Here is a 27,384-nt window from a genome sequence, read left to right as displayed (position 1 = left end):
GTATACAGAAAGGTGTTAATTTTTTTTTGTTTTTTTTTTTGGAAATGTTTATTGTGTTGACTGTTGTTTATTACGAAAATAGAAAATTAGTAGATGGTTTAAATATTATTTTATTTAAACATCAAGTGATATTGTGTGTTTATATATATATATATATATATATAAAATACAATCAGATTAAAAAACTTCTATTTCGAAGTCAGTTAAAAGGGCCTAAAACATGAACCCACCATGGACATTACAGAATATACCATAACGTCCATGGTACCCTTCAAACGTCATTATTCCCAAGGACTATATTTAATATTGGCAAAGTATAAACATAGCACTGAAAAACCTTCTAGGCTATTAGAAATGGCCCCATTGCTATTATCAGGTGGACCTTACGCGGTTCGCCCTGGAAACCGTCATGGTTAATTTATGTCGATATATATATATATATATATATATATATATATATATATATATATATATATATATATATATATTATATGTGTTATTTGTTTGGACCTTATAAACTGTATAAGTGAAATCTACTGACAATTCTGCTAATTCTTACTATCAATCCTTGAAGAGTTCTCTTACTGTTCAAGGAACAAGGTTCAAGGTACGAATTTCTTTAAATTATTTTGCTTTAAATCAAATTTATGCCGACAATGTTTTACTAATTCAATAGAGCGTAATAATAAAAAAAATTTATTACTATTATTGCTGCTACCCTTGCGATCAGGGTGGAGGGGATTGTTAGTAACGCGAACTCCCCAGTCGCATTGCTAGCAATATACCCAACCAGGTCGACCTCCATGGTGAATTCATCACGATGGATTAACTGGCCTACATTTTCATCCTCACTGGTGCCCTGCCAGCATATGCAATAGCGCAGGCGGGGTTACCATTCCATTATCATGCATTAAAAAACCCTTGCGATTAAGTGGCGCCATCTGGTGTCCAAGAGTTTATTAATTAAAAAAAAGAAAAAACATAAAAAGGTTAGTTTTCTTTTGACACATTTTTTTTAAATAAAACACGCGCCATTTTTCGATATTGCCAGTAATACATTTTTAAACTCCAAATCACGTATACACTGACAAATAAAAGAAATTCAGTGTATGATTATATACGAACAAATAATTGGATTTAATTTGTAAAAATCAATAAATCGATGATAATTAAAAAAAAAATACACACTTTATTTGTACTTTAATGATTGTTGATTTAATAATCTCAGTCAACCTTAAGTATTATGCGTACACTAACAATAGAAAGAGACTGTGTTATATAACGTATTAAACATTAAAGAGAGACGGAACACTCTCGCAAACACGCTGCAACTCCCCGCGCTCAAAAACACCGTAAAAATTAGAAAAAAAAAAAACACCTAAACTAAGACGTCACTAGACGTCGATTAAAAAATATCAACGTCTGATAAACGGTGATTGAATACACAACTTAAAAATATACAATATTAATTTGTTTAAAAAACTTATGGCTCTTTGAACGTGTCACTTTGTCTTAAAAAATATAAGAAGCGAAGACACGTACTCAAACAGCCATATTTTTTTTATAAAAAAAAAAAAATACGGTGGATCGTTTACGCGTCACAGACTTTGTTGCGGACTGCCGAAAAACATTTGCATTAGCATATTTCGTTAAGATTACTAGCGTTCACCTTTAGCGTTCATGATAATCAACATATTGATTTGGTATGAGTAACCAAGCTTTCTTGGAGTATTATCCAAGCTTTCAGTTAAGAGCGTTTGTTACAAAGTGTGCCAACGTAGGAATTATCAGTTAATTAAAAAAAAAAAAACAAATTGATGGATATTCTGAATGATTAATGAAAAAGTATGTTTAAAAACAAAATTTAATAATAATGTGACCCGCCATTTTGTGGCTTCGGCCATTTTCGTCGTCGAGGTCGTTTGTTTTATTGTTGCCTACTCTACAAGCTTTTAATTAACACAGACATTAATAGGGTTGAGAAAACATACGCCATCCGCCATCTTGTGGCGGCGGCCATTTTGTAAATATTACAATATTGACTATTACATATGTTAGTTACCAGAACTACATACAATATTTAAAATTTCAGTGAAATCAGGTAAAAGTTTTTTTTTTTATACAACTTAGAATGGCGAACAAGCTGACGGCCCACCTGATGGAAAGTGGTAACCGTCGCCTATAGACATGAGCAGTACCGTGGACATAACAAAGAATACTGTTTCGCCCATGATACCCCCCATGCTTTGCCATTCCTGAGGACTCAGGTGTTATTCCTCTGTACAGTGTAAATTCACGCCATATCCCACATTTCAAACCGAAACACAGCCATGCAAACACAACTGCTTCACGGTAGAAACACGTATGGGACAGAGGTGTCCAAGCAATCGACTTTTGTACAAAATCTCCCTCTGGTAAGTGGATAATATTAGCTCTAAATTTACATACAATATGTTTTATAATTAATATTTTAGTTCAATATTTTTTTTTTTCGAATAATCATTCGGATGTATTGAATCTCTTTGATAAATTACATATAATTCCGACGCTGTCACGTTCTGTCATGAACACTTTTAACTGCATGGACGCTCATATACATTTTTGGCTTCCAATTTCATTATTTAATATTTACCAGTATGTAAATACAACTAAATTCGATTCGACGTAAGACATAGTAAATCTATTTACTACATACGTCCGCAAAAAAAAAAAACAATCGTAACTTTTCGTTACCGTCATCCAACGGTAGAACTTCCAAACACGTATTAGCACGTTGTCCCTTTCTTTCATATTGAATGTTCCCTTAGGAAGAAAGAGACCAAAATACTCGCACAGCTAAAGTTTATAAGACGTTGGACATTTTTGTCGATATAATAGACGAGTCAATAACCTTATAATATAATAGAGTAGTAACATAAATAAATCGTATTTCTGTTATTATGTACCGCATTTGTTGATCGGCTCGCCGTGACGCGACGTCGCAGTTTACTCGCGTAACTTCAACGCGTGATCCTTGATGGCGCCACCGTCGCCTTCCGACACGAAACGTTTGCGCCCTCTGTAAAAAAGGAACACTAGTTTAATATGTGATAATTTGCCCGGTAATATATATATTTTTTTTGATGGGTGAAAATGACATGGGTGAAAATGGGCACCAGTGAAGGGTGATAGATGAGAATGAAAACAGGCCAGTTAGCCCATCATGATGAATTCATCAGGAATTAACCATGATAGTTTCCAGGGGGAACCGCGAGAAGGTCGACTTGGTTGGGTATATTGCTAGCAATGGGATTCTCAGTCTCCATTACTAACAATCCCCCCCCCTCCCGGTAATGTATAGCGTGGCATGTGTTGCTATGCAAGTGAGAGGAATGTGCAAGTACTGTCTGTTTATTTACTTACATTTTATTTTTTTGTACAGTGTGTACGCGTGTACGTGCGTGTGTGTGCGTGCGTGTGCGTGCGTGTGCGTGCGTGTGCCGCGTGGGCCGCTCACCTGGTGGGCACCCGCTTGAGCACGGCGTCCCCGAGGCGGAACTTGTGCTGGCAGCGCTCGAGGAAGCGGTCCAGCATGATGTACGCGAGCGGCACGTCCAGCACGATGTCCGACATGTCCTCCAGCACGCGAAGGAAGCCCTGCACACCACCATGACGTCACAATACGTCACACACACTACCTACCACAGCATGGGCCGATCGGCTATCTAAATCTATCTCTACAATTAAAATTTAGCCCCCAATTGATAAAAACTTTTAATATTTTATTCCATATGTCATTTATTATGTATGTTTTATATATTGGCAACACTGTAACATTAGCAACGGTCAGAAGCGACTGTACAACGCAAATATAAATAAAATAAATGATTTTCTCTTTATAATGGACTTATTTTGTAAATTGTCTCATATCATATATATATATATATATATATATCAATGATCAAACATTTGCACTAATATTATAAAGAGAAAAGATTTCTATTTTTGTGTGTATGTATGTTTGTAATGAATAAACTCATAAACTACTTTGCCGATTTCAAAAATTTTTTCACCATTAGAAAGCTACATTCATCCTGAGTAACATAGGCTATATTTATTGCTAGAAAACATTAGGGATCCTTACTAAAACTCTAGTAACGTAACTCAAGGTGTAAAAAAATGCTATAAAATATCTTTGGTCGCGTGCGCTGCGGAAACTATTGGTGATAGAACAAAAGTATGTTCTACAATATTGAAGAAAATATCAATAACTACAAAAACCTTCGCGATACTATATGTCCAACTATTATCGTTATGTCACAATAAGCACTTTTGAAAATGTAAAAATGTCCACCCGTGCGAAGCCGGTACAAGCCGGTAGTCTTTAATAAAGCTGTTTTAGCTATTGAATCTTATTTTTTTTTTGTTTTACGTAAATTTCTCAAATTTTTATTAACTTTACCACAGGAGAAGTGGAATACCTTTATGAGTGAATTTTACAGGTCCTTTAATTAATTTATTTATTTATTACATCCACTGGGTGAGCCTTACAGTCTTCCAATACGCCCACCCAAAAAAGCACGAGTACAATAACATATAAAAACGAATATTACAATAAAACTAAAAAAAATAACAAAAAAAGATTTAACTCAAACAAAAAACGTGTGAACACAAATACTCTGTGGTCACCCGACCAAACTCCAGCAAGTTGGAGGCAAACACACCCAATTGCGGATACTGGGGGTCTACCATGAAATGAAATTCCGAATTTTCGGGCTCAATTTCGTGTTTTTGTTTATACCTAAATCGACCCAGTGAATGGAGTTTAACATTTCATTCATCACAAATCCTATCCTAATAGTCCAGAGGAACGATATTTTAATATTTTTAATAATTTTAAACGGCATGTATTATGTAATTTTAACATCAAATTTCTATTTCGTTCGTCCCCGAAATTTCAGAAAATATTTCATGGTAGGCCCTCTGGTTCAAAATTAATGTCTCACGCGACTATGTTTCACTTTACGTAGGCGTTCAAACTCACCCTGTCCATCTGGTCGGGCGAGACGATGACACACCTGCTCAGCTCCGCCAGGAACGTGCACAACTGCTCCTCAACACTTGAATTTATAGCTTCTACCGCTAACAATACAGTCTGTTGACAATATTTAAATGCAACTTAGAATGACAAACAATCTGACGGCCCACCTGATGCAAAAAGGTAACCGTCGCCTGTAGACATGAGCAGTACCGTGGACATAACAGAATATACTGTTTCGCCCATGATACCCCCCATGCGTTGCCATTAATCACGGAAAATTAAAGAGTTCCCGTGGGATAGTTAAAAAACTACAGTAACTTATACAGGTTAGTACACGATCTACTTAAGTAAAGTCATTTCGACCTAAGACAAAGAGAGAGAACGATAAACATGAATAACAAGTAACACGCGGACAAAGTCGCGGGCATCAGCTTGTATATTAAGAATTAATCAAGATGGATTTCCAGGGGGAACTGCGCGGAGGCTTTAGTTGCAGAGTCCACCACACTGACCTCATAAACCAGCTCGTGGTGGAAGTGCGGCACCTCGAGCTCCCGCACGCAGCGCATGGCCTCGGCCAGGTCGCCGGACGTCAGGTACTCCTTCAGCAGCAGCTGGATCTGACGGATCAGCGACTTCACTGGCCTGCGGACGTGTTGTATGCATACATCATATATACTGATGAAAAGTGGTAACCGTCGCCTATAGACATGAGCAGTACCATGGACATAACAGAGTATACTGTTTCGCCCATGATACCGCCCATGCGTTGCCATTCCTGAGGACTCGGGTGTTATTCCTCTGTACCCTGTAAATTCAATGCCATATCCCACCCTTCAAACCGAAACACAGCCATGCAAACAACAGCTTCATGGTAGAAACACGGATGGGATAGAGGTGACCAAGCAAACGACTGTATACAAAGTCTTTCTCTGGTAAAGTTAAAGGCCGATATGATAAAGCACATTAAAAGGTAATAAAGTAATATTGTGTCCGTGTGTCCGTGTCCGTGTGTGTGTGTGTGTGTGCGCGCGCGCGCGCGCGCGCGCGTGTTTGTGTGTGTGTGTGTGTGTGTGTGTGTGTGTGTGTGTGTGTGTGTGTGTGTGTGTGTGTGTGTGTGTGTGTGTGTGTGTGTGTGTGCGTGTGTATGTGTGTGTGTGTGTGTGTGTGTGTGTGCTTATGTGTGTGCGTGTGTGTGTGCATATGTGTGTGCTTATGTGTGTGCCTGTGTGTGCTTATGTGTGTGTGTGCGTGTGTGTGTGCATATGTGTGTGCTTATGTGTGTGCCTGTGTGTGCTTATGTGTGTGTGTGCGTGTGTGTGCTTGTGTGCGTGTGTGTGTGTGTGTGCTTATGTGTGCGTGTCTGTGTGTTATGTACACGTGTGTGTAATACACTAATAGTTATCAATTTGATCGACCAGCTTACCTGATACCGCCGCCGACGCCCCATATATTGTCCAGTCTGACCAGCCCCTGCTTCATAGACAGCAGGGTCTCTGCTCTGTGGATCGCTTGCCTACAAACATACACATACTGTGAATATCATTATCCGTGCATCCTTTTTGCATTGGAGGTTGTAATTTTAAACTGCATATTTTTTTAACAGTGTGGTATCATCAATATAACATATACAGGATGTAAGGGACAGGTCGGCAAAAACTGAAACTGTGAATTCAGACTATTATTCCGAACTGACAGCCATTGGAAATTCTTTCCAGAAAATTAAAATTTTTCTAATGATTTAAATAAAAAAAAATTTTCGAGTTTTTCCCAAGAGACTACAGAATGGGGTTCTTCAAAAGGAGGGCAAAGAGGTTCCTTCAGGGTCTGCAACTTGCGCGTAATACCCCTGGTATTGCAGGCGTTCATAGGCTACGGTAATTGCTTACCGAAAGAAAGAAAGAAGAAAGAAAGAAACTTTATTCTACAAAAATATGCGACTACACCCACACAGGGGTTAAAAATATTAAGTATTATAACAACGAAACTACACACAATATTTATATATATAAAAAAAAAGAATATAAAATTAAAAAAAGAAAAAAAAAAGCAATCCGTATAATAACAGTTTCATCCAAAATTACTGTGTGCGTGCGTCGCAACACCTGCAAAATGAGATGCAGCGTTGATTTTCAGCACAAGCCTCGACAGGTGGGCCGTATGCTTGTTTGACACTTCAGTGGTATATATAAAAAAACAGAAAAAACCTAATTATGTTTTTTTCTTTTTTTTTTTATACAACTTATAATGGCAAACAAGCTGACGGCCCACCTGATGGAAAGTTGCAACCGTCGCCTATAGACATGAGCAGTACCATGGACATAACAGAGTATAGTGTTTTGCCCATGATACCCCCATGCGTTGCCATTCCTGAGGACTCAGGTGTTATTCCTCTGTACTCTATAAATTCACGCCTTAATATGCCAACCTTCAAACCGAAACACAGCCATGCGAACACAACTGCTTCACGGTTGAAAGACGAATGGGGCAGAGCTGGCCACGCAAACGACTTTTATATAAAGTCTCCCTCTTAGGTCTACTAAGGGATCGCAAGATATTTTTACATAATAAAGAGGTTGCGTCATGAAAAAGATTGGAAAATATTGCATTAGATAATGTTTGCCGAAAGGGTCCTTGCTCAGCGTCATGCTGCGACCGAGGAGTTACTGTATTGATTTTTGGTTAACAATTTCAAGAATGGTTGAATTTTTTACCAGAGGGAGACTTTGTACAAAAGTCGATTGCTTGGGTACCTCTGTCCCAATCGTGTTTCAACCGTGAAGCAATTGTGTTTGCATGGCTGTGTTTCGGTTTGAAGGGTGGGGTATGGCGTGAATTTACAGGGAACAGAGGAATAACACCTGAGTCCTCAGGAATGGCAACGCATGGGGGGTATCATGGGCGAAACAGTATACTCTGTTATGTCCATGGTACTGTCCATGTCTATAGGCGACGGTTACCACTTTCCATCATGTGGGCCGTCAGCTTGTTTGCCATTCTAAGTTGTATAAAAAAAAATTAACTTCGTGAAAATGGAATGGTTACCTCATTTGTGCGGGGCACCAGCGTGGACTAATCATCATCATTTCAGCCATTATCCGTCCACTGCTGGACTTACGCCTCCCCCATAGACTGCCATAAAAAACGGTCCTGAGCCTCCTGCATTCACTGACTCCCTGCAATGCATTTCAGGTCGTCACTCCATCTGTACATTTTTTTTCCTCCGCCAAACAAGTTTTGACTCATTTCTCGCATACCACATGCTTTTTAAATTCAAATTTAAAATATTTATTCATTCTCAACAACACTGTGTGAACAAACTATTTACTAAAGAATACACAGTGTATGTATTGTGGAGACTGATGGGTGAACTAGGAGAACCTGTGCTACACCCACCAGGCCACCACTTCCAGACAACTTCGGGTCTACCATGAAATGAAATTCCGAAATTTCGAACTCAATTTCGTGTTTTTGTTTATACCAAAATCGGACCAATAAATGGAGTTTAACATTTCGTTCGTCATACATCCTATCGTAAAAGTCCAAAGGAACAATATTTTAACTTTTTTAATATTTCCAAACGGCATGTATTATGTAATTTTAACATCAAATTTCTGTTTCGTTCGGCTCCGAAATTTCGGAAAACATTTCATGGTAGGCCCTCTTGTAACAATGTAATTAAATAACATATAAAGTAAATAACAAAATAAACTATGTAACGTTAACTATACATTATTTTATAATTCTTATTATATATTATACAATATGAAATGTTAAAATCCAAGAACGGGTGTGTGTGTGTATGCTAGAGAATGTGTGTGTCTGTGTGTGTGTTATGTACGTGTGCGTGGGTGTGTGTGTGTGTGTGTTCTAGACCTATATAATAAATTGTCATATGCGTAACTAATATATTTTTCTCAAACATGCTTGGAAGTGTGAGCATTATTTTGACAATCTTCTTAGAGATAAATCAAAATTGCCATACTGTCCAGATACATGCGGGCAGCGGCCGGTAAAAGTTGTATGAAAATCCATATCTGTCGTGTTTTGCGGCCAGATAAATTACTATGTAAACTCATATCTGTCCTGTAATTTAAAAATGGAATGACCTTTTACTTCGAAACATGGCTACCAAGGAGGTAACTAATAAAAGGTTTTATTTAAATTTCGAACTGGCTTGCAAATAGAAAGCTGTTTATTGAAAAAAAAAAAAAAAAAAACAAAGGAACATTATGGCGCGTGAAAAAATATTATTATTCGTTATTCGTTATTGAACTTAAAAAGTAAAATTGTGTTTTTGATTTCCGCGCATTGTTTGAGAAAAGTACTATACAAGCCTTGGCCACAATTAGGCATTGATGGACTCACATATGTGTGCCTCGGCTACGCCTCGGCCCACATTTGCACGTTCGTCCATCAATGCCTCAGTTGCTGGCCGCTGCAGTAATGTACTAATATTTAAAAAAAAAAATAAGTGTGACATAATTAATTGATTTATATAACTGCATTGGTTGTATGTATTGATTATATAAACTTCCGAAGTGGTAAAAATGTAATTAGAAAGAGAAAAAATGAATTGTACGGACTGTAAATAGCTTTAATTGTAATTTTAATTTATAATTTTTGAAATGTTATTATGTAGTAACAGGGGTATTACGTGCGCGTTGCCGACCCTGAAGGAACCTCTTTACCCCTCTTTTGAAGAACCCCATGCTGTAGTCTCTTGGGAAAACCTCGGCAGGGACCTCATTTCATAACCTGAGTGTTCGTGGGTGAAAACATCTCTGAAACCGTTTTGTACGCGACCATTTAGGCTGTAGGGTATGAGGGTGAACTACCTGTCGATGGTGAACTGTACGATGGTAGAAAGTAGCTGTGGGCATCATATTGAACAATTCCTCTGAGCACAATCCGTTGTACAAACGGTAGAACACGCAGAATGTATATAAAAGTTTAAGTGTAAAGTCCTAGTATCTTTTATACACGTATGGGGTCAGCAAGGCCGTTACATGTCGACCGATTGGTATTTTTTACGCTTCCCCCTGCTTTATACCATCATTTTACATATTTTATGTTACTTTTACGATATCTCGCGGTTTAAGATATCTGTAGTCCCCTGGCTCTGGATAAGCCGTTCCCAGTAGACTCATACGCATACTTGCCAACGAATCGCAGTTGCACATCAAGTGTTCCATGGATTCCGATTTCTCACCGCTCAGTCTGCACAGTGTGTCCGAGGATAGACCCATTTTGTATATCAGGAGTGGCCGACTTGATTAGACACAAGATCTACTGTTTACCAACGAAACCTTGTGCGATTTACCAATTATATATTTTTTATATCACAAATGAAACGACATAGTTCAGGACACAATTATGTAGTTTTTTTTTTGATGGGTGAAAATGGTATGGGAACCCCGCCTGCGTTAACGTGATACGCTGACGGAGCACCAGTGAAGTGTGATAGATAAGAATGAAAACAGGCCAGTTAGCCCATCATGTTGAATTCATCAGGAATTAACCATGATAGTTCCTGGGAGAACTACGAGGAGGTCAACCTGGTTGGGGTATATTGCTAGCAATGGGATTCTCAGTCTCCATCACTAACAATCCTTTTCTCCCTGACTGTCTAGTGTTGTAGTATTGTTTATTGTATTAAGAGGGAAAACATAAAACTGAAACTGCTTCTCAGCGACTACTTGTTTATATTAGTGTGAGCATTGCGTCCGAGCATCTTCCGCTGGATTAGCTAAATATTACATTGTTCGCCTTGCTACCATCCACTGGACTAGAAGTCGCGATCGATCGGTTGGCCATCCCTGTTGTATAGTACATATATAACCCTTAACAATTATAAATCTTGCCTTTTTTATAACATAGGCGGGTAAACGAGCATACGGCTCAACTGATGGTAAGTGACTACCACCACCCATGATCACCTGCAACACCAGAGACATTGCAGGTGTGCTGCCGGCTTTTTAAAAAGGAATACGCTCTTTTCTTGAAGGTTATGTTGTCGTATCGGTTCGGAAATACTGCTGCTGCTGGAAGAATGAAAAGAAAGAATGGTTGTGCGTGGAAGAAAGTGCCTTGAAAAACGCACGGTGAAACTTTAGTTTGTGGCGTGATGTACGGTGGTGAAAATCAGCAGCAGGTATCAATCAATCCGAACAATTCCTCAGAACACTCCCCATGATAAATTCGGTAGAAGATGCACAGAGATGCAACATGTCTGCGCAGTGTCAGTGGGTCAAGTCACCTGGCTGGCGGGCTGAGCCGAGCGTCCGACTGCGCCTGCACGAACTTGGGCGGCAGGCAGTCGTCGGCCACGCAGCGCGCCACGAAGTTGGACAGCAGCACCGCCGCGTCGGGCGTGTCCAGCACCAGGTCCGGTAGCTTGTCCAGCAGCCGCTCGAACGCTGTGCACACATGGACACATATTAGACCTTTCCCATGGATCCCATAAGACTTATCATATCAACCCCTAACTGTCCACTGCTAAACATAAGCCCCCCTTTGAGGGCTTTGGCAGTAGTCGCCACACTTGGCAGGCGGATTGGCGACCGCAGTCAAGCTCTGGAGATGTTTTAAGAGGGTCGCTGTCGCCCATCCCTCGCCCACCTTTAGTCGCCTCTTACGACACCCACGGGAAAGCCCACCCCTATTCTATGCCGGGACCACACATCATAAAAGCTAGTACGTAGCCTGGGGGGAAGAGATTGTTAGTAATGGGGAGATTAGTCCCCATTGCTATCAATATGCCCTATCAGCTCGACCTTTACGCGGTTCCTCCTGTAAACTATCGTGACTAATTTATCGTTAAATACGATACGATGAGCTAACTGATCTGCCTTTTCATCCTCACCTATCACCTCTCACTGGTGCCGCGCCAGTGTATACCCATAGCACCCATGTCATTTTCACGCATTAAAAAAATACGTAGCCTATATACTGTCTGAAAATATTACTCTGGATTTTTTTTATGGGTGAAAATGGCATGGTGACCCGAACCAGTGAGGATAGATGAGAATGAAAATAGGCCAGTTAGCCCATCATGATGAATTCATCAGGAATTAACCATGATAGTTTCCAGGGGAACCGCGAAGAGGTCGACCTGGTTGGATATATTGCTAGCAATGGGATTCTCAGTCTCCATTACTAACAATCCCTTTCTCCCCATTACTCTGGATTGAACATACATATATGGGGTATGATCCCCTACATTCCATTTTTAATGTAAAAAGATCTTACCATATGCAATGTCCTTAGCGGACAGCACTCTCCATATAAATCCGATATTAGTACAGAGGCCATCTCGCAGTGGGACGGCTTGTGGTCAAGGGCTATTTCGACAATTGTCTCACAGACCTGTAAAACATTAATAACGTTCAAAATAAGGTAAAATCCATACCTAACAATATATATATATATATATATATATATATATATATATATATATGGGATATATACTATCTGACCTGGCGAACTTTGTTTCGTCTAACAGTCGTTTCTTTCATTTTTTTTTTATTATGATACCTACTTAATTTCATTTTTACTTATTCCAGATTAAGTTATGTTTTTATTGACAATAGCTGTGGCATGCGCGTGAGTTGCGCGCGGTACTGTACAGTACTTGGGCATCGGTCCAGCCATTTCAGAGATTAGCCGGAACAAACAGACAGACAAAAATTATAAAAATGTTATTTTGGTGTATGTACCGTATATATATTCATATATACATGTAGTAAAAAGTTATTTCAGTATTACAAACAGACACTCCAATTTTATATATATATATATATATGCCCTTTATTCAAAGAGGGTTGACGTCAGGCAGGTGGCCGGTCATAAAACTATAAGCCGAATCACATAATAACATGGATAAAACCAGATTAAGCCGACCCCAAATAATAATAGGGATAAGGGTAGGAAGTTGATGATATGCCACTTACCAAGTGGCTGCGTTTGGCGGTGACGAACTCCAGAAAGTCCTCGACAGCTGCATTTGTGTCACCGTGCTCGAAGTACTCCAGGATGACCGGCTCCGCCTTGCGCTGCAAACAAAACAAATTGAAACTAAGCATGGGTAACACTAGTATCAGTACCGGTACGGTATCTTCTTCAATATTGCTCATACAAGTCGGATATCCTGAAGAGTGGGTGGGCTTGGGGGGGGGGGGGGGTAAGTTAGTAATGCGGAGTACGAATCCCATTGCTAGCAATATATCCCGTCAAGTTGACAACCACGCCCCCCCCCATGGAAACCATCGTGCTGAATTCCAGGTGTACTTCTCACGATGGGCTAACTGACGTGCCCTTTCATTTTCATCTTTTTTTTTATACAACTTAGAATGGCAAACAAGCTGACGGCCCACCTGATGGAAAGTCGTAACCGTCGCCTATAGACATGAGCAGTACCATGGACATAACAGAGTATACTGTTTCGCCCATGATACCCTTCATGCGTTACCATTCCTGAGGACTCAGGTGTTATTCCTCTGTACCCAGTAAATTCACGCCATATCCCACCCTTCAAACCGTCAAACACAACTGCTTCACGGTTGAAACACTAATGGGACAGAGGTACCCAAGCAATCGACTTATGTACAAAGTCTCCCTCTGGTAAATCTATCATCGCTCACTGGTGCCCCGCTAGCGTATACCGATAGCACAGGCGGGGTTACCACTCCATTATCATCCATAAAAAACAAAAACATCTACGTTGTAAAGATTATGTGAAAGTCGTTAGATGGCGTAAGCATGTTAGCTATATCCGAGATAGACGGTTATTATTCTATAAGGCGAAAGAACCGCATCACTGCTACAGAGAGTGGAACAGACTACACTAATCATAATAATTTATTTACAAAATATTGGTGATTGCCAGTAACAAATCTTAAGTTACAGTTGTTCAGCAATAATCACCAGAGGGAGACTTTGTACAAAAGTCGATTGCTTGGGTACCTCTGTCCCATTATTTTTTAATTTTATTTAATTAGCATGCAGATACATTAAAAAAAACTATGGCTTTTTTTAATTTTGAAACTATGGAGTTCTCAAATGTCAATGCAAACAATATATATATATATATATATATATACTCAGGTTATGGAACAAGTTCCCTGCCAAAATTTTCCCAAGAGACTATAACATGGGGTACATCAAAAGGGGAGTAAAGAGGTTTCTTCAGGGTCGACAACGCGCGCGTAATGCCTCTGGTATTGCAGGCTACGATAACCACTTACCATCAGGTGGGCCGTATGCTCGTTTGCCACCTCAGTGCTATAAAAAAAATAGTAAATAGATAGATAGATACTCTTTATTATTTCCTCCAAAAGATTACAATAGTAAACTTATTATAAATATAAACAATTACAAGAAATGATCACAATGAGAAAACAATGGGCGGCCTTATCGCTAAGAGCGATCTCTTCCACGCAACCTTTGGATGGAGAGGAGTAACTATAAACAATTTGATGGGAGGCACGATGGAAAATTATGTTAGTTCTAAATATGGATAAATAAATAGTTTCCCATTTATAATATCCATTGAGAATGTGCTGATGGTATCATTGTAATGCAGGACAGGTCGTATGTGAGTACTTGCATATTGCGAAGTGCAAGCTAGCGTGTCATTGATCCCGTGCGACTCATATTGCATTTGGCTCGTGCAAACACCATTCGGAATTGAAGTCGCGTAGGTACATTTAAACAATATTAACATATCTGTGATAGCGGCCCGTCCCGGCCTCGCACGGACGGACATTTTTACATCATTTTAAAAAGTGGCTATTGTGGCATAACGATAATAGTTGGACATATAGTGTTGCTAAGTTTTTTGCAGTTATTGATATTTTCTTCAATATTGTAGAACATACTTTTGTTCTATCACCAATAGTTTTTTTTTTTTTTTTTTTACAACACAGGGGGCAAACGAGCATGCGGCTCACCTGATGGTAAGTGACTACCGCCGCCCATGATCACCCACAACACCAGCGGCATTGCAGGTGTGCTGCCGGCCTTTTAAAAAGGAATATACTTTTTTCTTGAAGGTTATGTTGTCGTATCGGTTCGGAAATACTGCTGCTGGAAGTTGATTCCAAACAATGGTTGTGCGTGGAAGAAAGTGCCTTGAAAAACGCACGGTGAAAGACCGCCACTCGTCCAGATGATTGGGATGAAATTTTAGTTTGTGGCGGGTTGTACGGTGGTGAAAATCAGCAGCAGGTATCAATCCGAACAATTCCTCAGAACACTCCCCATGATAAATTCGGTAGAAGATGCACAGAGATGAAACATCTCTGCGCAGTTTCAGTGGGTCGAGTCGCACGCCACGAAAGAGATATTTTATAGCATATTTTTACACCTTGAGTTGCGTTACTAAAGTTTAAGTAAGGATCCTTAATCTTTTCTAGCAATAAATATAGCCTATGTTACTCAGGGTGAATGTAGCTCTGTAATGGTGAAAGAATTTTTGAAATCGGCAAAGTTGTTTTTGAGTTTATTCATTACAAACATACATACACACAAAAATACAAATCTTTCCTCTTTATAATATTAGTGTAGATGTAGACTAGCTAGGCGACCCGAATTCGCACGGGTGTGAAATAACAACCAGTTAAAGTCACATGTATATTTAACCGACTTTAAGAAGAAGAACATTCTCCATTGGGTTGAATTTTTTATGTTTGCTATAATATCATAACTCTGTCAGTTATAAGCAGACTAGGAAGGGAGGGAGACTTTGTACAAAAGTCGTTTGCTTGGGCACCTCTGTCCCATTCGTGTTTCTACCGTGAAGCAGTTGTGTTTGCATGGCTGTGTTTCGGTTTGAAGGGTGGGATATAGCGCGAATTTACAGGGTACAAAGGAATAACACCTGAGTCCTCAGGAATGGCAACGCATGGGGGGGTATCATGGGCGAAACAGTATACTCTGTTATGTCCATGGTACTGCTAATGTCTATAGGCGACGGTTACCACTTTCCATCAGGTGGGTCGTCAGCTTGTTTGCCATTCTATGTTGTATAAAAAAAAAATGGAAAATTCCATTTAGAAAATTTAAAAATTCATTAATACATTGGCGGCTTGTTGAGGAGTCCTTTTACAGTGTGCAAGAGTTTTTGATACAAAAATATTTACCTACTTGAATGAAATATCGTGTTACAATGCAGTTGTTATCAACAGTCCATAATTTTACAGTGACATTTTTTTTTTATCGTTGAAAGTGTTCGACGTATCTAATATATTTGTTTTTTTTTTCTTTACGAATTGTCGTTTTAATGACTCATTTAATTAACATTTATATTAGGTCCTTACATATGAAATTGGCATTTTGTATTGCATCGTTTAAGTTTTCTACTTTCCCGATTTGCTTCAAGTGGATTAATAAAATTTTATCACTTACGTCGAAGCCTGCACCTATTTTTGAAATGCTTTGTGATGGATCCGATTCCACAATAGCCTTTAATTCTCCAGCCGTCCACGTGGTTGGTTCTGAAGGTCGAAATTTCCAGAACGAAAACGTTGAAACCAGAAGCGTACCGTGCTTTCTTTTGCGACACCAGCGCCGTGCACATCATTAATCCTTCGAGCTGTTTCTGCAGCACTGGTGCCACGGTAGAACTCGTTCGTACTTATATATATACCGATATTTCATGTTTTCCATTGTGCGGTAGTAAGTGACGTCAAGGAAAAAAATAATGAGGGAAAAACAAATGAATGACTGTTTTCAAAACTCCAATGTACCAGCTAAATGAATTTATAAATTTAAATTTGGAATTCTTAACCCTTTCAGTGCCATTGATTTTTACTTATACCTAGTTAAAAATGCCAAAGAAATCTTTGTCGTGTTGACGTCATTTACCCTCGTCTCTAAAAAAACTGTATCTCCTCCAAAAATTATGCAATTTTAATTTTTTTTTTCACAGCAAGCTAAACGGCGACTGATTTCACGAGCGCTATGACGCTCGTGGCACTTTTAGTTGCAATGCGCACGAGCGTGATCGAGCTCGTTGGCACTCAAAGGGTTAACCAAAGAGGAGATAATGCATGTCAAAGTGGCCAGTACGACAAAACGCCAATTTCATATGTACAGACCTAATACTTTTATGGGGGGGGGGGGGGGGGGAAAGGGATTGTTAGTAATGGGATTTAATTAAACCATTGCTACCAATAAACCCAACCCGGTCGACCTCCACGCGGTTCCCCCTGGAAACTATCATGGTTAATTCCTGATGAATTCATCATGATGGGCTAACTGGCCTATTTGGGGGGAAAGGGATTGTTAGCAATGGAGTTTGACAGCCCCATTGCTAGCAATATGCCTTATTAGGTCGACCTCCACGTGGTTCCCCCTGGAAACCATCGTGAACAATTCTTGTGGAATTCGTCACGATGGGCTAACTGACCTACTTCATCCTCATCTATCATCCTTCACTGGTGCCCCACCGGTGTATACCGATAGCGCGGGTGGGGTTACCATTCCATTATCATCTGTTAAAAAAAAAAAAAAAACTGGCCTATTTTCATTCTCATCTACCACCCTTCACTGGTGCTCCGCCAGCGTATCCCGTTAGTCAAAAAAAAGAAAAATTAAGGCGAAATATGAGAACTTATATCTATTGTTAACATCTATAACACTTACCATGTTTCTTGTAAATAAATAATCAAAATATATTTATAAAAATATATATCTATACTTATAATAAATCTGTAGAGAGGTCAATTCTGTACATGAAATATATTTCCAAAATAACTATCAGGCGGTGATTAGTGATCGATACTGGATGACAAAAATGCAATCAGTAAAATTTTTGTCTGTCTGACTGCATGTTCGTTTTAGAAACAAAAATTACTCGACGGATTTTAACGAAACTTGGTATAATTATTCTTCATACTCCTGGCCAGGTTACAGTATACTTTTCATCGCGCTACGATCAATATGAGCAGAGCAGTGAAGGGAAATGTTAAAAATGTCCACCCGTGCGACGCCGGGACGGGCCGCTAGTATTTATAATAAGTTTATTATTGTAATCTTTTGGAGGAAACAATAAAGAGTATCCATCTATCTACATAATGCGGTGTGGTCCCGGCATAGAATAAGCCACCCGTTCCTTTCCCGTGGCTGTCGTGAGAGGCGACTGAGGGAGGGCGAGGGATGGGCATCAGCGTCCATCTTAAAACATCACCAAAGTCCAACTGCAGTTGCCAATCCGCCTGCCAAGCGTGGCATTACTGGCATTTAATATTTTGAACTTTATTAATTGGCGATTGTTTAAACAGAACGTTTTCCCAGCGTTAGCCTTGAGTTTATTGACGAATCAACTATCGGATCATAACAGACTTGTTTTTCTGCGCATTATCCAGGCTTTAGGCGAAATAAATATATCTATCGATATGTTGATTATCTCTAGTTAATTTTAAACTTTCGCGTTGTTGACAAATACTTTTAATACACTATCGGTGATTTGACGCGACGCAAATTGCAGATAAATTGTGTGACAATCCACATCGAAACGTCGCAATTACATAGACAGTTACGAGTCTGTATTACCAACAATAATAATAACAGATAAAAAAAAAACAACAATAAAAAAGAAAAAGCACCATAGGCTATGGGATATGGCAGTGAATTTACAGGGTACAGAGGAATAACATCTGAGTCCACAGGAATGGCAATGCATGGGGCGGTATCATGGGTGAAACAGTATACTGTTATGTCCATAGTACTGCTAGGCGGGCACAAGATAATAATGAGGCGGGCATAAGATATTTATGTGGTGGCACGCCCACCTTAAACACGCCTATGGTTACAGAGTTTACAAACACTTACCACAATCTCCTCTGGTTCCGCCTCCACGATGACCTGTTTAAACTCGATGTCTCCGTTGGTGACGGCTTCAGAGTCATAGTTGGGATCGTTGGCGTCCTCCACGTACTCCTCGAGGAGCTCCGAGCCTGGGGCGCCCCAGACTCCCTTGCCGCCGGCGCCACCTGTAGCAAAAAAGTTAATTCTTATTTAACTTGCAATTACAAACAATTTTTTTTTATACAACTTAGAATGGCAAACAAGCTGTCGGCCCACCTGATGGAAAGTGGTAACCGTCGCCTATAGACATGAGCAGTACTATGGACATAACAGAGTATACTGTTTCGCCCATGATACCCCCCATGCGTTGCCATTCCTGAGGACTCGGGTGTTATTCCTCTGTACTCTGTAAATTCACTGCCATATCCCACCCTTCAAACCGAAACACAGCCATGCAAACACAACTGCTCCACGGTAGAAACACGAATGGGACAGAGGTGCCCAAGCTAACGACTTTTGTACAAAGTCTCCCTCTGGTAAATAAACATACAATATAAAACATACCATTAATAAAAACAATACGCATTGACATATTTAAAAATATTTGCCGTGTGGTCCCGGCATAGAATGAACCACCTCTCCCTTACCATGGGTATCGTAAAAGGCAACCAAGGAAACTTAACGGTCGAGGGTTGGGCAACAAAGTCCCTCTTAAAACATCACCAAAGCCTTTTTTTGTTTTATCGATGATAATGGAATGGTAACCCCGTCTGCGCTATCGGTATACGCTGACGGGGCACCAGTAAGAGATGATAGGATAGGTGAGAATGAAAACAGGTCAGTTGGCCCACCGTGACCAATTTCACAAGAATTAACCATGATAGTTTCCAGGGAGAACAGCGAGAAGGTCGACCTGCTAGGGTATTGGTAGCAATGTGGTTATTAGACCTTTTTACTAACAACCCCTTCCCCCCCTGTAGCCTAAATGCGGATTTATTTATGGATGATAATGGAATGGTAACCCCACCTGCGCTATCGGTATACACCGGCAGGGCACCAGTGAGGGATGATAGATGAGGATAAAACAGGTCAGCCCATCGTGACGAATTAAATAAGAATTGTTCACGATGGTTTCCAGGGGGTACCACGCGGAGGTTGATCTGATAGGGCATATTGCTAGCAATGGTGCTGTCAAACTCCATTGCTAACAATCCCTTCCCCCCTATCCAAATATACTATACTCAAATATCAATTGTAAAATCTTTTTATTTGACCTTTATTTTTATTTACGCTTTATTGACCACATTACAAAAAAAAAAAAATGTCTGGTACAAAAGGCGGACTTAATACTATATAGCATTCTCTCCCAGTCAACCTTTGGCAAAACAGAAATTTTAATATGCGGTGAAAAAAATTACAACGCATACAATAGAGATTATATAAATATACATACATGAATATATTAAACAAATATTACATAAATATACAAATATGTAATAAAAATACATATATATAAATATACATATATAAATATACCTACTTATAGATTATATACGATAACACAAATAAACAACGATAGAGATCAAAAGTGATGATGATGAAGGTGAACTGCTTTCACAGTTTTTTCCAAAGATATTCGTAGACTTTTCTCTTAAAAATAAATTTGTTAGAAACTTGTCTTATGTCCATGGGTAGCGCTAATGACCTTCCTAATTACCTTTGAAGGTAATTAGGAAGGGAATTTCAAAGTCTAGCAGCTTGCACTGTAAATGTTATGATTCTTATAAAACTGTCACTGAAAATTTTAATTTTCATGTTAAAAATGTATGTATGTATTCTCGTAGCTATCCCCAAGGAGGGTCGACGTAAATGAAGCGGCCGGTCGTAAAGTTAAAAGTCAAAATTTCCGGTAATATGAATAAAAACATATTGCGCCACCCTAAAATTTAGATAATTGGAATAAGGGTAAAAAAGATGGTGGCAAAAATGTATTTGTGATATTCCGAAGTAAAATATGAAATATGCATAAGCTTCAAATTATTCAGCGAGCTGTGGAGTGGGCTGTGCTCGAAGTTTCTTTACAAGTTAAAATTCGAAATGAGGGTATTCGCAAAAGAATCAAAGTCACCGACATAGACTGAATGATAAGCAAGCTAAAGTGGCAATGGCCTGGTCACGCAGCTCGACGAACCGATAACCGACGTGGAAGGTAAGTTCTTGAGCGACCACCCCATACGGGCAAACACGGCGTAGGACGACCCTCCATTAGATTTTTTTTTTACAACACAGGGGGCAAACGAGCATGCGGCCCACCTGGTGGTAAGTGACTACCGCCGCCCATGATCACCTACAACACTAACGGCATTGCAGGTGCGCTGCCGGCCTTTTAAAAAGGAATATGCTCTTTTCTTGAAGGTTATGTTGTCGTATCGGTTTGGAAATACTGCTGCCGGATGTTGATTCCAAAGAGTGGTTGTGCGGGGAAGAAAGTGCCTTGAAAAACGCACTAGATGGAGCAGCAACCTTAAATGCATTGCAGGGAGTCGGTGGATGCAGGTGGCTCGGAACCGTTCCTTATGCCAGTCTATGGGGAAGGCCTATGTCCACCAGTGGACTGACAACGACTAACATGATGATAATGAAAATATGAAGTAGGTGCAAAGTTTTTAATTTAAATAGTTTAGTAGCAGAGCACTTTTTAAATAATCAATTAAAAATATTGAAAAACAATTAGTTATTTCTTAAAATTGACAGACGACTGCTTCGTACGCTTCTAATTTTGGATATGTCAGTCGAATTTTTTCCAATAGAGCATGGAGTTCTTAAAAAAAAAGGGGGTAAAGAGGTATCTTCAGGGTCTGCAACGCGCGCGTAATGCCCCTGGTATTGCAGGCGTTCATAGTAGCCAGTAGCTGCCACGCTTGGCAGGCGGATTGGCAACTGCAGTCGGGCTTTAGAGATGTTTTAAGAGGGACGCTGATGCCCATCCTTCGCACTCCCTTAGTCGATTCTTACGTCACCCACGGGAATGGAAGGGGTGGCCTATTCTATATATATAAATTATATATTATACTAGCTGACTCGGCAAACGTTGTTTTACCATATACATTATTTCTAGAACTATACATGAAAATTTATCGTACTACAATTATTATATTCGATCGCCATCTTGCAACCCTATTGCGGAATATAAAAATCGCGATTAAAAAACAGGGGTTGATCGTAAAAGGGTAAAAATTAGAAGCAGTATGTATTTTTCAATGCTTATTCATAATAAAGAAAAATTTTAAAAAAATGACAAAAAAATAAAAAATATATATTTAAGAGTAGGTAACCCTTATCATTGAGGGGTATGAAAAATAGATGTTGGCCGATTCTCACACCTACTCGATATGCACACAAAATTTCATAAAAATCTGTAAAGCCGTTTCGGAGGAGTTTGGTAACAAACACCGCGACACGAGAATTTTATATATAAGATTTAACTATAACAATAAATATATTACTAACTCATAATAAAAACATTGATTTATCAATAGAATTATTAATATGTCAATCTGTTTTATTTTTAAATTCAATAAAAAAATAACATCAAGATTGTTTACAAAACGAATAACGTATAAAAAAAATATATACAGATAAGTAAGTAAGTAAGCGATAAATACGGTATTTGTAAATAAACAGTCAGTGAAATCAGATAATATATTGTATTGTAAGATCTTTATTGTACATAACGCAGGTTAAACACTGGTAAATAATTTAATATACAATGGCGGACTTATCCCATAAAGGGATCTCTTACAGTCGACCAGTCAGTATATTTATGGATTCAGTTAAAGTGCTGTTCAAGTTCAATTGAAGTTAAGATTTTTGATTGACAATAAAAAAGAAAAAAAACATCAAATTCGGCAAAACCAGTTATTGTAATTTCTAAATTAAATGACTTAATCGATTCTGATAAAAGTTCTTTGGAACTAAGTAAGTTTATCTTTTTAGATAAAAAAAAAAAACTTTTCCTTCAACCTCACCTGTCACCACCTCTCACTGGTGCCCCGTCATTGTATACCGATAGCGCAGGCGGGGTCACAATTGCATTATCAACTATTAAAAAAAAAAAAAAAAAAAAAAGAAAATACAACCGAATTCAGAAACTCGTTTATGAAGTTTTTTTTTTAATAGATGAAAATGGAATGGTAACCCCGCCCGCGCCACCAGTATACACCGGCGGGGCACCAGTGAAAGATGATAGGTGAGAATGGATGCATTCATCAGTCAGTTGGCCCACCATGATAAATTCGACAAGAATTCACCATGATGGTTTCCAGAGGGAACCGTGTGGAGGTCGACCTGACAGGGTATATTGCTAGCAATAGGGCCCTCAATCTCCATAACTAATAACCCCCCCCCCCCCCTGGAATGGAAAGGGTGGACCATTCTATGCCGGGAGCAGACGGCAGTATAATTAGTACATATATACCTACTTTATTCTATTAATACACCTCAAGGTCTAAACTAGAACTGATAACGGAAAGACTGTGTATATATATATATACATTTTTCTCAAACATGCTTGGAAATGTGAGCATTATTTTGACAGTCTTCTTCGAGATAAATCAAAATTGCCGTACTGGCCAGATACATGCGGGCAGCGGCCGGCAAAAGTTGTATGAAAATCCATATCTGTCGTGTTTTGCGGCCAGACAAATTACTATGTAAACTGTATCTGTAATCTGTCCTGTAATTTAAAAATGGAATGACCTTTTACTTCGAAACACGTCTACCAAGGAGGTAACTAATAAAAGGTTTATTTAAATTTCGAAGTGGCTTGCAAATAGAAATTTCGGACTCAATTTCGTGTTTTAGTTTATATCAAAATCGGACCAATAAATGGAGTTTAATATTTCGTTCGTCACACATCCTATCATAAAAGTCCAAAGGAACAATGTTTTAACATTTTTAATATTCCCAAATGGTATGTATTATGTAATTTTAACATCAAATTTCTGTTTCGTTTGGCTCCGAAATTTCGGAAAACATTTCATAGTAGGCCCTCTGTTTAGTGAAAAAAAAAAACAAAGGAACATTATGGCGCGAGAAAAATTATTATTGTTCGTTATTCGTCATTGAACTTAAAAAGTGAAATTGTGTTTTTGATTTCCGCGCATTGTTTGAGAAAAGTACTATACAAGCCTTGGCCACCAACTAGGCATTGATGGACTCACGTATTGTGCCTCGGCTACGCCTCGGCCCACATTTGCACGTTTGTCCATCAATGCCTCAGTTGCTGGCCGCTGCAGTAATGTACTATTTTAAAATCTATTTTAAACTATTTAAAATCATTTTCTTTTTTTAAGTTTATCGGGATTTTATTGTAAATTTCAGATAGAGAGATAGTTAAAGTACTTGCTTTTTAGTGGTATGTTTTTTATGAGTAAAGACATAAGAATTTTTTGTACAACAAAAATGTTATAAACAAACAAACATAATGTACTCATCAAATGTGTTTATTTGAGGTGTAACAGTGTGGCGTGTCTGAGGTCTGATAAGATAATTTGGGCCGCAAACAATCTTTATCAACCATAACATTGATAAGAACATGCTGTTAAATCTTTTATCCCATTGCTAATCCATATATGATAGGTTGCTATATTTAACTGCTTGATAATTTGTAAATAACATACTGATATAATTCTCCAACATCATCAAAGACTTGAGTTGCTAACTCGCCTGCCAAGCGTGGCAACTACTGGCAAAACGCCCCGTAGGGGGAGGCCTATGTTCAACAGTTAATAGCTGGTATGATTGTTATTTAAACAGATAGATAGATAGATAATTTATTTACATTACTTACAACACACAAATTACAACAAAAAAAATAAATAAAAACATAAACATAATACACAATAAAAGAGATAAAAGAATGAAAATAAAAAAGCATAAAACAAAAAAAAAAACAAAATATATAAACTAACAATCTCCCTTCTTTCCCTTCCTTCACGCGTGTGCCATAGTAACATAAAATGGTCACATCTCAGTTTATGGCTTTGCCCTTAAAAGAGCAAAACACTGATATTCTGTTGTGGCCAAGAGTGAGTCGTGAAACTCCTCATTAAAAATAACAATAAAAAGAAATATAAATAAACTGCATTCTATGTGTCCATTACATATCACTGGTTATTTGATTACAATTATTTCATTTAATTCCGCTACCATTAGTATGCGTGTGACTGCCAACACTCGAAGATTGACCCACCAATATTACTACCAGAAGTACAACAAACTTCCACATTGGCATTATTTTACGTATTTATTTATGTATTTATTTATTATATATATGATATATGAATATATTATTACTTTGTTTCTTCTTTGTACAAAAGTAGTTTTTGCTTGGACACCTCTGTTCCTTATAAATTCACTGCCACATCCCGCCCTTCAAACCAAAACAGCCCTGCAAACACTACTGCTTCACGGTAGAAACACGAATGGGACAGAGGTGCCCAAACAAACAAATATAACACGCCTAATATAACATCTAACATACAAATATAATATTATGAATTATGTATAAAAATGTTGCATGCCAAACTGGCTTCTATCCCATTTTGTAGCACATTTACAGCAAATAAAAGATCATTAAAAAAAAATAGTTTAAAAAAAATATATATTATAAAAAAGTAAGTGAAACAGAGGACAGAAGAGGAATATTTAATAGGTCTTTTATTTCATTACAAAGATAGTCTTCATACTGTAAATGAAAGATTTGGTCTCATTTTTTTTTCTATAGTACATCCATGCTAAGAGGTAGGAAGGCAGTTAGTGTTGTGTAAAAAAAAAAAACTTTTTGGGTGCTACTTCATATATATGTGGATTTTTTAAGTAGGAAAATCAATAAAATGGAGCTCTTTGTAGATAGCATATCAAAATAAACATCTGTAAAAACCAGACTCAATTTCATGGCATACTTTTTGGTATGCAAATAATTCCATTTATGATAGGGGAACAAATATACAGAGATAAAATTTAAAAAAATATTGTTTTGGCATCTATTAGTCTTGTTAAGACCACTAATATAATTTTTTTTTTCAAATATCTCTTATATTTTTTAACTAGTTACAATTTTATAAAATTAGTAAGATGCTCAAACATACATACATACAAAACTTTTATAACAATACTGATTTTTATTCATTCTACATTTAAAAATGTATCTAATATAGCACTGCAGTGGTGTATGTGACTAGAAGCACTCATCCGTACAACAACAAACACAACCTTGACCTTGACCGCCAAAATGGCGGACTGCGACATAAAATGCACACAAGCGGCGCAAATTGTCGAAAACTAAACTAATTAGCACTGAATAACAAAATTTACATCCTATAATTATGCGAATGAAAACAAAAAACATGGAATAAAACGTATACTTATTTCTTTGTATTATTATTTTAGTTTTAAATTCAGTAGGTATCGTAAGACTTTTTTTTTGTTTACTTTTTTTGCGTTAAGGAAAACAAAAACATTGATGACCTAGAAACAGATAAAGCGCTTATTTTCTATGTATACATTCGTATACCAACTACATAGACTTGTTCGTATCAACATTCGAAACAGGTAGGTATTTATTTATATAGGTATAGGTACTTATGCATTTTGTACTATTTACATTTAAATGTTTACAAACATCTATTAATTTTAAACAGCATGTTTACGCGACCAAAATAGCCTTGGATGTTGAAAGTTGTTATTACGTAACCTGTGTCATTCCACTAGAATATATTGACCTATGCCAAGTGAAAATAGGTGACGCCGTATATATTTGGTAATTGGGTATCGACTCAAAACATAATATATATCAAGCGGGTAGGTACTGTTTTTTAACTGCGCATGTTGGACTGACCTTGAAAATGAGGTAATCCAAACCATAACATTATTACCTATATTACATTAGAGAGACGGCCGGTGCGTAGTAAACAAAAGTTACATAAATGTACAGATACAGTTATAGATTTGTTGCTGTATTCGTTCTTTACGGGTTCTAGAAAACTCTGTGTACAAGATTAGTATATAAAGGGGATATAAACAGACGTGGGGCTTACCTTTCTTCGGCAAACCCCGTCCGTGACCATTGCGCGGTCTCCTGCTATTTTTCCAACTCCGATATTTGGGAAGGGGCGTCACAGCGCTCACTCCTGCTCCCTCCTTGCTGTTCGTACGAGCATATTTTTTGCTTTTGCGGCGTAAACGTTCACTGTGGGACGTCGCCGCGTCCCCGGCTCCTACATCGCTTGCCGGCTTAGCGATCTCATCCGCCGCCACGTTTTCTGAGTCGACACGTTCGACTTCCATAGCGGCGAAGAAAAGACCGGCTCGATTACACGAACGTAAACAAAGCTCTAATCACTTAAAAACAGTAATAGGAACACAACAGAGAATCTATTTGGATTTTCAAAATATTTAGGGCAGTAGTATCAACCAAAATGTGTTTGATAAACAATGGATGGCAGGACGCAAGTACATAGGTATTTGTTTTGAGAACGCAACGACGCGAAGTT

The 27,384-nt window shown here is 38.4% G+C and overlaps 1 protein-coding gene across 1 annotated transcript; it reads right to left on the bottom strand.

The window, feature by feature from the left end:
• Positions 1 to 699: 699 nt before the first annotated feature.
• LOC113520164 (programmed cell death protein 4) lies at positions 700 to 27,384 on the bottom strand. The gene is given in 11 exon segments (XM_052898225.1): positions 700 to 3,058; positions 3,497 to 3,636; positions 5,024 to 5,134; positions 5,533 to 5,665; positions 6,447 to 6,536; positions 11,280 to 11,439; positions 12,272 to 12,301; positions 12,304 to 12,388; positions 12,973 to 13,074; positions 18,854 to 19,014; positions 26,929 to 27,384. Coding segments are annotated over 11 exon segments (1,335 nt in total). The 5' UTR covers positions 27,179 to 27,384; the 3' UTR covers positions 700 to 2,985.

This window comes from Galleria mellonella, unplaced genomic scaffold (assembly GCF_026898425.1).
Source record: "Galleria mellonella isolate WM207_F2 unplaced genomic scaffold, CSIRO_AGI_GalMel_v1 utg121, whole genome shotgun sequence".
In the NCBI taxonomy this organism is placed as follows: domain Eukaryota; kingdom Metazoa; phylum Arthropoda; class Insecta; order Lepidoptera; family Pyralidae; genus Galleria; species Galleria mellonella.
This window is presented reverse-complemented; position numbering and strand designations above follow the sequence as displayed.